This window comes from Misgurnus anguillicaudatus, chromosome 5 (genome assembly GCF_027580225.2).
Source record: "Misgurnus anguillicaudatus chromosome 5, ASM2758022v2, whole genome shotgun sequence".
In the NCBI taxonomy this organism is placed as follows: domain Eukaryota; kingdom Metazoa; phylum Chordata; class Actinopteri; order Cypriniformes; family Cobitidae; genus Misgurnus; species Misgurnus anguillicaudatus.
Window position 1 is genome coordinate 16,299,759 of NC_073341.2, and position 13,635 is coordinate 16,313,393.

The window sequence follows — 13,635 nt, forward strand, 5'->3', positions numbered from 1 at the left end:
AATTTTTATTTCCGCACCCCTCAGTTATATTTTAAATAGCTAATAAACCTAAATTATAAGTGACTAAAAATAGTTATAGTAAAATGAACTTAAAGTTATAGTTTTTTTTTACTGCGTAATATATTAAAAATGAGTATGATAATTGATTAAACGTCAAACTATATATAATATATATAAGTGTAAAACTATTCTTAGATAAATTATACAAAATTCTATTGAAAAACATTTTTAAAAATTTGAAATCTCAGTAGTTGTGCGTATCGTTTACTGTTTTACAAAAAAGTTTTATTATATTTTTTTAATCTTATGTATTTATTTATTTTTAATCTGTCTGTCAGTGTGTTATCTTACTTTATATTATGTATTTGCCTTATTTTGATTATCTGTTAATGCACAATATAAAAGTTGTGAATCGTGCTGCATTATGGGAACAGTCGTTTTTTTAACATTGCAGGTATGGAAATGTGGTGTGAATAAAACTACATTTACCAGCGCCTACGTCTCACAACAAACATGGCGTCGCCGGAGTCGCATCGGGAACGTGAATCAGAGCAAAGTAATAATATTCAAGGGGATGCGGGCAAAAAATCCGCTCCAGTATCTTTCGGTTTTAGTAAAACACTGAGCAGGGCTAAATTCGAGAAGGCAGAGGAGAAAGATTATTTAGTTGAGGTCGAAGGAAAAGAATTAAAAGGGTAAGCTAAAGGCTAACGTTAGCCTGATTAGCACATAGCTCATTGAAACTGATATGACGTTGATTTTGTTTAGATTTCGTCGTGTTTCATGTGGCTCCTGTATGTGTCTGTCGTTTGTACAGGACCAAACCGGTGGAGAAACCCAAAGAGCTGATCATCCCGCTCATTCATAAGAACCGCTGGTACCGGGAGGATGCTGAGAGAGGAGATAAGAGCAGCGGGGAGAAGAGCACAGATCAGACCGGGCAGGACACGGTCGAGTCCCAGGCTGTCAAAGAACTCATCGAAGGTGTGTTGATAAATTATTACTTAAGTTGACTCTGGCTGTACTTAAAACGTGAGCTGCCTATTTAGGAGTCTTATTAAGTGCTACTGTGCTACCTTGATTCTTTTTTGGCATCTATTATGACTGTACAGTTATTGTTATCGGGTGTATAATCTATGTACAATACAAGCTGATAATAGTAAAATAATCAATATTATTAAAGTACATAAAATACCATTGTTTTACTATCGGGCACTGTTTAGTACTATGTTTTTGCAAGGATTTTTTGTAAAGGGTAGTTTACCATACTGTAAGCCAGGCCTTATGTTCTCTTTCTTCGGCAGAGTCTCAAAAGTACCAGGAGATATGGAAGAACGGCCCAGGACAGACGGATCCGAACTTAGCTATACCTCTTCTCATGCAGAACCAGGCCCCTCAGGGCTTCGAAGATGGAGACAAAATCAGCGTGGACTTGCGTCCAGAGTCGGTAAGTTTCGATACAAAAGATGGACGGCAGTCGTGCGCTTGCATTAAACTAGACAGATAAGCGTCTCTTTTTCTGTGCGGTGTTAAGCTTTTGTTTGAGTTATGAATTGTTAAATTAAAACTGAAAGGCTTTCACGAGTCCCACACCTCCTGATGAATAGACCTTCAATCCTGCATGTTGATGTTTGATGAGATTTGTGAAGATTGCTTTTCAGGTTCAGCAGTGCTGGGTTTACCATAGCCGATGGTATTGAATTAAGTGTAAGACAATATTTGCAATAATCAGATGAAATAGAGTAGACTCTTCCTTGGAGATTATGTGTGGGAGATTATTAGGCAGGATGAAAGGGCAGTATGCTGAAGGAAACCCAGACAAAACCAGATTTCAATGTGTAAGTAACACTGACTTACTTGGAAGAAGCAGTTACCATCACAAGAGTCCTGTGTATCTATAAACATTTGCATGTTTGAAAGTACTTAAGCAAGTATTGGTGTTGAATATAGGAAATATTTCAATAGTATTGTTCACAGGGGTGCAAGTTTTAGAGAAATCGTGCCTTTATGGCCATTTGATTGTTTTCTCATTGGCTGAAATTGCACAGAATGCACAAATGTTTCCTTATTTGCCATCTACAGAATGTAAGATCACAAAGACAACTGTGATTCTGAGCACACCTATTATCTGTCAAGTAATTTAAAAAAGCAAATGGTTCAGAAATAGCTAAAGCTGTGGTTCTCAAACTGGGGGCTGTGAGATGGTGCCAGGGTGGCCCCAGTTTTATGATATTTTATAAAATACATTAATTTATCATAAATTCTGTGTAATTAAACCTAAAAAAATAAGGCTACTAACTAACAGCACTACTTTGTGTAACTTAATATGTTTTGTTTAATTAAAATGTTACATTTTAGAACAGTTTTTCTGTCATAAATTTTCTTCAAGGGGGCCGCAAAGGAATGCACCGTACACAAGGGGGGACGCACACAGAAAAAGTTTGAGAACCACTGAGCTAGAGTTTTCAATTACACTTAAGTTATATGAAGTTTTCATTATAAAGCTCTATTATTGCCAGTTTGTACTGTTTGATTTTATGAAGATTGACTCTTATCAGATACACAGATACTGAGTTGCTTAATAATTATTTACAGATCACTTTGTTTTGGTTAAATGTATATGAATATGTAAGGGAAAGTGTAAATGAGCTTAGATGCAAAAGCTGCAAAACGTCACCTTCGTCCAAAATGAGGTAATGATATTAACTCTTTCCCCGACAGCATTTTTTAAAAAGTTAACAGCCAGCGCCAGCATTTTTCATGATTTTCACAAAAGTTTAATGCCAGAAATTTTTCTTCTTTAATATACAAACATACAATATATCAAATGAAGGAACAGACCATCTGCTAAAAAACAAACAAACAAACATTTCATCCAACCTTCATTTGTTCTCTTTTTATCACCTTTCAAATAAGTGTAGGTTTCTTCAAAAATACAAAATTTTGAGCAAAAAGCTGAGATAATTACATTTTTGTGAAGGACTTTTTAAGGGTTTTATAAGTTGGATAATAGAGCTATTTCGGATTGCCGGAAAAACTCGTCATTGGCAGGGAAGCGTTTTCTCTTAATTGGCGAGTTAACTTGTCAATGGCGGGGGAAGAGTTAACTGAATCATCTTGGCACGTATTATATGTTCATAAAATACTTCAGCTTCAAATCTGCTTAATCCTGGCCTTAGGTCCTTCAGAAATACTAGTTTGATTGCAGAATGCAATAAACGCCACATTGATTTTTCAGCAAAGTCCTCTAAGTGCACGAAATACTATCCAAATGTGGCAGCCACATGCATCACAGTGCCCCTAATGTGTGCTTCAGTTTCTTCATTTGACTTTCATCATTTGCAATGTTTCAGTTGCATCTTTTGTGATTTTGCAACTGTTTATAATGTCTTGTCCAAAAATGCACTTAGAGGCTTTTGCAGTGAAATATTTAATTGGTTTAATTACATACCAATGAAATGACTAAAGTGACATTTGTGAAAATAATGCAGTTCATTTACAGACTAATTACCTTTTCATTGCCATTAAAGTGAAATTACTGAACCTAAGCCTGATAAAAAAGCTCATTTTCAAAAAATGAGATGCACTTAGAGGGTTTTGCATCTTGATGATCATTTCCTTTAAAACCCTGTACGTTTGCATGAGTGGAGTTTTCTGTCTTGTGTAGATGAATTTCATATTGACAAAGGAGGTTTTGGTGGGTTTATCCCTTTTTTAATAGCCAGTAGGTTGTAATTATGTCATGGCCAATAACAGTGATTTGCTGCTGGTTAATTGGTTGCAGGTGGTACTGGTGCAAGAACACTCTCAGACTGGAAAGGAATTTGATTGGATAAAAATCTGTGTAGTACAGAATGAGTCATCAATATAAAAGTCTGTTTCCCACAAGGGAATAACCATAAATCTTAAATGTGTATGCCAATTAGTCTCTGAATATAAGGTCATTAAAGCTGCATGCTGTTTAGAATGCTTTCATATAGAGATTAGCATGTTGCCACTTTAGGACATCTATGGTTGCAAATCATGTGTTTCTGATGAAATCATAAGAGTCAGTTTATTAACTCATTAGTGTTCAGTGTGTGCCCTGCTTAAATTGTTCCCCTGTAAAGGTGCCAAATGTGGTGTCAGCATGGGGCAGTTCAAGGTCATTGCACATTCTGTGCTCTAGTTACATTTAAAGTGTGTGTTTGTGTGTGTGGGATAAGGGTGTGTCCTAATAAAATGAGTGATGAGGATGCCCACTGCCGCATCCAAACAGCTTGCTCTGCATAATCTCTCTCTCATACACACCTCCAGTGTCACTCTCTCCCGCAGTGCAAGTCCATCACTTGTAGATTGTTGTGTGAGGCCACAAGCCATAACTTGATTAGAGTTTGACACAACGCAGATTCATTATGAGCGAATTTCGCTCTGGTTGTTTATTGGAGTTAATAATAAGAAGCTGGGGTGTTTCATCTCATTATCACTTCCTCTGCAGGTGTACGGCTATGTTTCTAACGGGTGTTATGTTTATCAAAAACTGAATATGCCCCTCATTGCTTTGTGTTTGAAGCTTGTATTTGATTTCCCTGTGGTGATGTTTGGCAGTGGCGTGTGTTAAATGAAAAATTGACGTCTATTGTAATTCAGTCCACAGAGGCAGACTATGACCGCGTTCCTGTGGAGGCTTATGGGATGGCAATGCTGAAAGGAATGGGCTGGAAGCAAGGAGAAGGAATCGGGCGGACGTTTAAACAGTAAGAACATTTTTTATTTTATTTTACGTGATGGCCATGATTGGGATTTACAAAGATCCATGCAGTCCTGGAGTTCAAATTCTTTTTTGTGAGAATAAACTGGAAATGACCTTAGATGAATGCAAGCTCGCATTTTACAGAATCTAAAAATGTTCCTTCAGAAAGGCACAAGCTAATAATTGTCTTGTTTGTTTTTACAGTATATGCAAATATTTGTTTGTTATTCATATTCATTAGTGTTTGTTTATTACTTGCTCATTGCTTACAGGATAAAATCTGAATCATTTGATGTTAATCTTTTCTGGATGTCTTTTTTGATCATGTTTTCTTCTGCTGGGATTATTGTACTGTCTGGAAACATGAATGATAAGAGATTTTTGTTTTATGTCAAATGTGATGAACATTTATTTTAGAAACAACAATTGCAGTCTTTAACACTAACTGGTGACACACTTTTAATCTTTTGTGCTTTAGGGCCCATCTGTCTGTCCACTTATATTATAAACATGGCAACCCTCAACCTCAGACTGCACTTTTTAAAAGGAGGGGTCTGTCGCATGCATGCCAGTTTGGGATCTCAATAACTTGTATTTTAACTAAGGTTAAGCTTCAAATATCTACCATATGTCATTCTAATGGACAAAATAGTACAATTTCTGTCATGGTTTGTTTTATCCATGTTGTTTCTCCAATAATCACAGTGTCTTGTGAAAATATTTACTTCCCTGTTGTGTCGCATTACAACCTGGAATTAAAATGGATGCTTTTAATATTTGATTTAGGTACATTGCCTACTGCTTCGAGATTGCAGTTTTTTATTGACACAAACAATCATTAAAGGTGCATCATAAGCGTGTTTAGTCTTGAGACGACAACATGTTTGTCCTGTTGTGACTAGGGGTGTGACGGATCACAAAACTCACGGTTCGGATCACATTACGGTTTTTGAGGCACGGATCGGATCATTTTTCGGATCAGCCAAAAAAGGGGTGGGAAAATCTAATAAGAACAAATAAAGAAATTACAAACATTTATAAAAAAGAACAAAGTTGTACATTAAAGGGACACAAGGGAGCATTTTTATGTTAATAAATCATCTTCGTAAGTCGGTATATGGTTAAATGACTCATTACATGACGAATGAAGACCCTCTCGCCCGCCCCTACCGTCTGTAGGAAGAATACCCCACTTGCAAGTTCGCTGTATCCGACCCGGTGTCCTTCAGTCTCGTAAAGTCTCAGATATAGAAAGCATTTACTCCCAGACACTAGGGGGAGCTAGTAGAGAAATAATACTCAGACTTGCCTGGTGTGCCTTTAAGTAAGGTCTAAAATTAGCATTAGCTACAGAAATCGAATCAAATGAATAATAACACTGTCTTTATTGTATAAATTAAATATAATTATTATTATTTTTTAGAGCTACAGAAGTGATTTTCTCTTTGTCTTTGGTTGTTTGATTAACATTAATGACACAGACTTAAGTAGGTAAATTGAGGTTACTGTCTCTTTAAGAAAAGCACAAACTGGTTTCTGTCTAATTTATACATAAACAAATGTTTTAATTGTAAAAGAGATCATTTTGTTTGTATTTGCCCTGTCAAGAACAGAAAGATTTTATGTTTGCTTGCCTTTTCATTTTTCATTGCTCTATTCTCCGAATGTATTTTAATGGACTACAGTATGAGACACAGTTGCGCAACTCTCTCTCAAGTTTATACATCAAGAGTGGTGCTGGACGGGACACTTTAACCGCATGTGCATCTGTGCGTACAGAAACTGCTCCTTTAGCGTCTTTTTGTGGATAAATTGTTTAAAATCACTTGAATGTTAACATTTGCAAGCATTTGAAACTCATGCAAATTATTAACTTTCTCTATTTAAATTTGCGTATTTATTCGCGAATCACATGCAAGCCGATCTGTGGGTCAACTGTGATCCGTCACACCACCAGTGGTGGCTACCGTAGCTTCTCTATCCGTTTTGAAAGGGAGGGTTGAGCTGTGGACCTTAAAAACAAAAAAGCTAGTCAGTCAATACTTTGGGAAGCCACCTTGCGATCCTGTTACAGCTGCAAGTCTCCTGGGTTATGGGATGTCTCTATTAGGTCTGCACATTTAGCCTCTCTGCCCATTCTTCAAGCTCCAGCTGCTTCAAGTTAGATGAGTTGCATTATTGTGCAGCATCCTTCAAATAATGACACATTTTCTCAATTGGATTGTGGTCGGGGAGGTCTGCCATAATTATAAATGATCTGTGTGTTTTGCATTTTCTGGGCAGATTTGTGAAGTTATGGAGATTAAAAACTTTTTAACCCTTTATAGGACACTCATTGAAATCTTTGGAAATTCTCATTTTTAACCTCATTTTAATTAGAAAGCTAATGGGGGATGTTACAGGACATTCTTTTAAAAAAATTTAACAATATTTTTCACCTTTGGCTGAGAGAAAACTACATTACTCTATTACTTCAAATGAAGGCAGGGGGAGGGCACTTTGAATATGTGCGGAAGTGACTAAATATGGTCACTTGCCCCATAAAGGGGTCTTATTAAATAAGTTATTAACACAATTACAAAAGTAACTACCTCATTACATTGTTTGTAGAGGATTGTATTAGTTTTTTTTGGTACTTGGTTAAGCACTCTGTCTCTCTCTTTAAAACTAGACTTTACAAACATGCCTAAGAGTAAAACAAAAACTAGCATACAGATGATAGAAATGATACATGACAATAGATTTAAAAGCTCTTTCATTCTCTGTCAAAATGATGGACTCATTTACAATCATCTGTCAATGTTTTAAAAGTTCTGTATGACAGAAATAGTCTGGTGTCTTTATAGTTCTTCATCAACGAATCTGAATTTTTTCTAATCTTTGTCCTCTTTCATCTATGTCCATTAGAGATGTGAAGCCCATAGAGCATCAGTTAAGGCCTAAAGGACTGGGTTTAGGTGCCGATCGCTCTGCGGTTAAAGATCTGGAGCCCGGACGTCCCCAACGGCCCCCTAAACCTGGTGAGGAGAGGAGTAAGGAGGACGAGGCTCTGGTTCTGGGACCTGGAGGATGTGTGCTGGTACTGGCAGGAGCACATAAAGAATTGTATGGGAAGGTGAGTTTGAGATATTTCTGATTAATCATTGCACTGGGATTTTGCATCTTTCAATAAATATTATAGCAAAGAGTTGCATGTAAAATAGTAGTGGGGCAAAAATGTGATCTTTCTCTTTTAATAACTGGCTATTTAAAGATCATTGGCTTTAGTGAATAATCAACCCTGCTTGGATGATTTACTAAAGCTTGTTGGCTGGCTCCCCCTTGTGTCAGTCAATAAATAATGCATGTGTTTGGTTTCTAATCATTTGTGATTATGAAATATTTTGTGGATTAAAAATATTTAATTCCAGCAGTGTTATGCCTCATTGTCCAACATTAAATAAACATAAAAACAAATAGTAAAGAGCACTAACAGAATAATAGACATTTACCCAAATAGTTTATTTTTGTTTATTTTTACTCCATCTCTTCACAGATAGAGGGGGTGGATCCAGATAACGCCAGAGTTGTAGTCAAACTTGCCATTGGAGGCAACACCGTGACCATCATTCAGCACTCCATAAAACTAGTCACACGCAAGGAGTATGACAAATACAGCAAAGACCTCAGTAAGCAAAGCTTTTCACCTGTTTGTATACAGCTTTCTACACTAATTCTTTTCAAAAATTGGGTAAAGCTTTTCTACACTAAAACAAACACAGTCACTGATTACTTAAAGGTGGAATGTGGGACTATTAGGGGCATCTGGTGGTGAATTGCATACAACGGCTCAGTCCAGAGCTCACCCTCTTTTCGGAAAGCATAGTGAAGCAAGAGTAGCCACCTGATAAAGTTGTCATTTTAATATAATATAAAGTGACATAAAAAGGTGAATATTGTTTCATGGAGACTTAAAATTGACTGAAAGCAAGAAAATTTATTTTATAGACTTGGCTTGGATGTGTTGGGTGCAATTTGAGCTTCTGGAAAAACAAGCTGTTTGGGTTTAAGCCTTTAAATCTAAAACATCATCACTTAACCTTTTATTTTTCTGTAATTGGAAGTTATGTGATCTGGCATTGGTTTCCCACATGCTGTTTTTTCACTGGTACTAATGCATGCACAAACAAATTTAAAATATATTTTAACTGCTGCTTTTTACCTGTGTACTGTCTGAAAATACTACTATTAGATTGTTATTTTTATTTAACAGCCAAAAATTGTGAATATCTTTCTCTACCAAGGTCGTCTTAGCAAAGCACACAAAGACAAGGAAAAAGAAAAAGAACGGGAGCAGAGAGAACGAGAGCAAAAGGTGAATAGCAAAGACGAGAGAGGAAAAACAAATAGAGAGACGGACAGAGACCGAGATCAGAGGAAAAGGAAACACAAAGAATCAAGCGCAGACAAGTAAGACATCAGACAAACCCAGTCTCTATAGTGGACAAATATTACAAATATCCCAATATTCTATAATCTAGTGAATTATGTATTTTACACATAAAATATATTGTATTTATAATTTACATTTATGCAAATAATTGTATCATTTATTCGGAATTTGATGAATGCAAACAAAAATATACGGTCCCACATTATGTTATGTGTCTTTAAATACTGCGTGCCCAAGAATAAATGTATTTTAACCTAAAATGTACATACGCTGAACATACATTTTTGGTTACATTCATATAATGTACCTTTTGTGTACATATGTACAAAGCCAATGTACATAGTAGTTAAAAAACACCCAACATAAGGTGGGTTGTATAGCCTTAACACTTAAGCATTGAAATTGTGATTGGATGAGCAATGTTTTACATACCTGTGATGGAGTGACTATATCTGTTGTATTCAAAGTTCTAGCAATTTGGTGTCTGAATCATACTGAAAATTTAAACCGTAAAAACATACTGGTTTAATGTTTCTGTCATTACACAATATACACTCCCCTACCCTCAAGTGAAGGCAATATTTTTTTATTTAATGTGTTTTTGAAACTCAATCTTTATTTTCAGAGAGAAACCTCCTCCACCAAAAGAGTCACGGCCCTCCCCTCCAGCCCCTACATGGCTCCAAAGGGACCTCCGTGTACGCTTCATAGATAAAACATTTAAAGGAGGCAAATACTACAATTCAAAGGTAACTCAATCCGCCTGATTAAAACTGTTAATTGTGTATCTTTTATAACTAGAATGGTCATTTAATGTTTTCTGTGTTTAGATGAGAATTGAGGATGTCCTGACGCCCTACACCTGCGTGTGTCGCACAGAGGAAGGAAGGCTTGTGGACGGTAGGGACACGTTTGAGTAAAATGTTCAAACTAAAGATACTTTTGATAACTAATATTAAATAGATTTACTCATTTGTCTTGTTTAGATATTAGACAGAAGATGTTGGAGACCATCGTACCCAAGAACGACTCTGACTACATTATGGTGGTTCTTGGAGAACACAGAGGACAAGTATGTAGATTTGCTTGCTTGTATTTCATTGTACACAATATGAAGGCTGTTCCAATAGGCAACAAAATGTTGCTGCATTAGATGATAATACCACAAAAGTCAATCCCATAATGCATTGCAACAAACCCAGTTTTATTCAAGTGTATGATAGATAGCTGAGGCAAATGCAAATTTTAATAACTAAATTGTTTTATAACTTGATATGAATATGATAAAAGTGTTTGTCTTGCAGGTGGGCCGCATCTTGAAGCGAGACCGAGAGAAGTGTAGAGCCATGGTTCAGCTGGATCGTTATGAGGAGAAGTTGTTCACTTATGAGTATGATGCAATCTGTCATTACGTGGGCGGAACTGATCACTGAGCAGCCAATGAGACGACACAGCACACCCTGTATGACATAAGAGTTGTGATTGGCTGTTTTCCCTTCATTTCTAGTGACCAACATATCACTGTTACTGTTTTAAATACAACCAAGACCTAATTTATTTTGTTAGTTGTTGGTGCTGTTTTAAATGTAAGTGTAGATCCATATGTGTCATACAAATAGAATATCTAAAGAACTGGAAACACGTTCTTAAAGCAACATCTGTAAAGTTGTCTTATATAGCCCAACCAGGTTTTGTATAGTTAGGCTTGTGCCTAATGAACAAAATCAATGAAAGCTGTGCCATGTTGCTGTATAGTGATATAATAAACATTTACAGATCATCCTTTATATTTCAGTGTTTGGCAGGATCTGCTGCTGACCTGAGGAAAAATCTATATTAGGTCTATTTTGACCCATTCGTTTTTAAGGAAAAGCATATTTGACTGCCTGTTATTGAGTAAAGATTTGGTTTAACAAAACTTCATGTACAAATTTATGCACAAGCCAGTAAAATATCCATTCATGTTATCTTTTATAATAAAATATGACAAATTGATTTGCCTCAACCTCTAAATGACTCAAGACAATCACTCACGGAAATACACACAACATGTTTATTAAGCATTGTATGATGTGTTCGCAAATCTTTTGTTTTAAAATGAATAACAACACGTGGTATATTTACAAATGAACCTATGTCTGGAGTTTATAAAAAACATCACTAAAGCATTCATTAACAATTAATGTACATACTAAAGACCTAAGACACTCTTCCTGTTCAATCGTCGTCGTCGTCATCATCGTCCTCTTCCTCCAGACGTCTGATGTTTTCAGCGTTTGCCCTGAGAACCGCTCCAGGACTGGGGTACGGTCTCTGCTGGAACAAGGGTCCTGCTGCTGTGGTGTCTGCCCCTGTCTTTGCCTCGTTGCGTTTGGGGAGGCCAGTGGACCATGAACCCCTAAAATCAGCACCATGAAAATGTTTTATCTTAATTGGTCATATTTCTTCTTCAGTTTCATGATGATGGGAGCAGTTAAATATACAGAGTTTCACTGCATTAAAATTGCACTATTATAATATATGACCCTAGACCACAAAATCAGTCATAAGGGTCATTTTATTTTTAAATTGAGATGTATACATCATCTGAGAGCTGAATAAATAAACTTTCCATTGATTGGCAGAGATACAACTATTTGAAAATCTGAGGGTGCAAAGAAATCTTGAGAAAATCGCCTTTCAAGTTGTCCAAATGAAGTCCTTAGCAAGACATATTACTAATGATAAATCAATTTTTATATATATATTTATGGTAGGAAATTTACAAAATATCTTCATGGAACATAATCTTTGCTTAATATCCTTATAATTTTTTTCCGGCTTTTTTACAACTATTGCGACACATGACTAGGGTCTAGGGTCACATCATAAAATTTTTGTGATATATTTAAGTAACATATTTACACAGTTGTCTTTTGTACACAATCCCAAAAATTTAATTGGTCCAAAAAAGGCTTTATTTTCTTTAATTTTTTTATTTCTTACCGATTCTTCATTTTGGAGTGAGTTTGACGTGTTTTGTCAGATTTACCCAAAAATAGTCAATAACAGATAAGATTTAAAGATAAACTAAATGGCTGATACCTTGGAGCATCCGAATAAGCACTGGGATCCATTGGATCCATTTCCTCCTGCTGCTTCCGACTTCCTCCTGGTTATAAAGAGTTTACATTTATTAAAATTAGGCTGATACATTTCCATTCCATATTAAATGAGATTGTTTCTGCATACGTTACCTCTTTGGGTTTTACTGTACGGTGCACTGTCTTCTCTTCGTGTACGTCTATCACGATCTCTGTCTCGATCCCTGTCTCTGTCCCGGTCTCGATCTCTGTCCCGTCCGTCTTCACGGTCTCTGTCTCGAATACGGTCCCTCTCTCTCTCTCGGTCTTTCTCCCTCTCTCTTTCAGGCTTCTCGTGGTGGTTGTCCGCTTTCTCGTGTCCAGTCTCACCTTAGAAGCAGAACACAAATATTTAAAGCTTTTTTCCTCTGATCGTGGATTCATGTTTATCTGTGCGACTGCTTACTTTTCTGTTTCTTAGTTCCTTTGGTGATGACAGCAGCGGGGTCATTAGGGGACAACCAGCTCACCAAATCTGTTTCTACATTCCAGTAGTATGGAAGACCACTAAAGAAAAAGTAAAGATGACATTGAATAACAAGGATTAAAATATTTTTTTTACAGCTGATCAGCAATAATACAAGAGGAACTCATTCATGGACTTACCATGCTGGATCAAAAACTTTGTACCAATTGGTTGGTAAATTCTCAATCCTTGTAGCCTCGTAGTCCACGTTATTATCGTCATAGTCTTCAGCGATGATCTCTTCCTCAGCATCTGATGATGATAATTATGAATCAATAAAAGAGCATGTCTTTATTAATAGCTATGTTTTTAGTATAATATTAATACTCGTCCAGCTGGAACGCTATGGTCATGAAATAACTTATTTTACCGTGGTCAGAGTGTTTCACGATGCCTCTTTTAGCAAGACGTGCAAGTAAAGCTGGAGGCAGAGGCATCTGCAGAAAGAGAAAAACATCTCAGGCAGTAAAAGTCTAGTGTTGATCAGCCACGCGTTAAATGTTAAATGCCACTGCATAAACACAAAGCTTTAACGAATGTGTTATTTACAATTTCATTAATAAAACACTACATATGCTATTTTACATATAAATATATAATTAAAACTGATTATATTACCTTAATGATGTCAAAAATTTAAGTTTTCCGATTAACGTTTCATTGAAAGGAGCTAAACAAGCACCCCCGTCGCAGAAAAATGACGTAGCATAAACGTCCCTTGACGTAATCTAAAGGGACTGGGGTTATTTATAATTTTTATTTTTAACATTAAAACACATAATAAATATTTTAAATGAAGTTGTACGTGGAATTTTGTGTTAAAATATTTTTTAAAATAAACGTAATTTTAATCTGATCTCATTTTAATTTGTTTGTAAAGGCA

The 13,635-nt window shown here is 36.1% G+C and overlaps 2 protein-coding genes across 2 annotated transcripts; one reads left to right on the forward strand and one right to left on the reverse strand.

The window, feature by feature from the left end:
- The first annotated feature begins 488 nt into the window (after positions 1–488).
- Positions 489–11,159, forward strand: gpkow (G patch domain and KOW motifs). The gene is made up of 11 exons (XM_055168764.2): positions 489–695; positions 818–984; positions 1,305–1,447; positions 4,630–4,736; positions 7,640–7,847; positions 8,268–8,400; positions 9,016–9,181; positions 9,790–9,913; positions 9,995–10,064; positions 10,151–10,236; positions 10,469–11,159. Exons 1-11 carry the CDS (start codon positions 514–516, stop codon positions 10,595–10,597), a joined length of 1,515 nt encoding a protein of 504 aa, XP_055024739.2. The 5' UTR covers positions 489–513; the 3' UTR covers positions 10,598–11,159.
- A 44-nt stretch (positions 11,160–11,203) lies between these two features.
- On the reverse strand, positions 11,204–13,513 carry pqbp1 (polyglutamine binding protein 1). The gene is made up of 7 exons (XM_055168765.2): positions 13,371–13,513; positions 13,123–13,189; positions 12,893–13,004; positions 12,693–12,793; positions 12,401–12,616; positions 12,249–12,315; positions 11,204–11,562 (listed from the first exon to the last, which is right to left on the reverse strand). Exons 2-7 carry the CDS (start codon positions 13,187–13,189, stop codon positions 11,382–11,384), a joined length of 744 nt encoding a protein of 247 aa, XP_055024740.2. The 5' UTR covers positions 13,371–13,513; the 3' UTR covers positions 11,204–11,381.
- Positions 13,514–13,635: the final 122 nt, after the last annotated feature.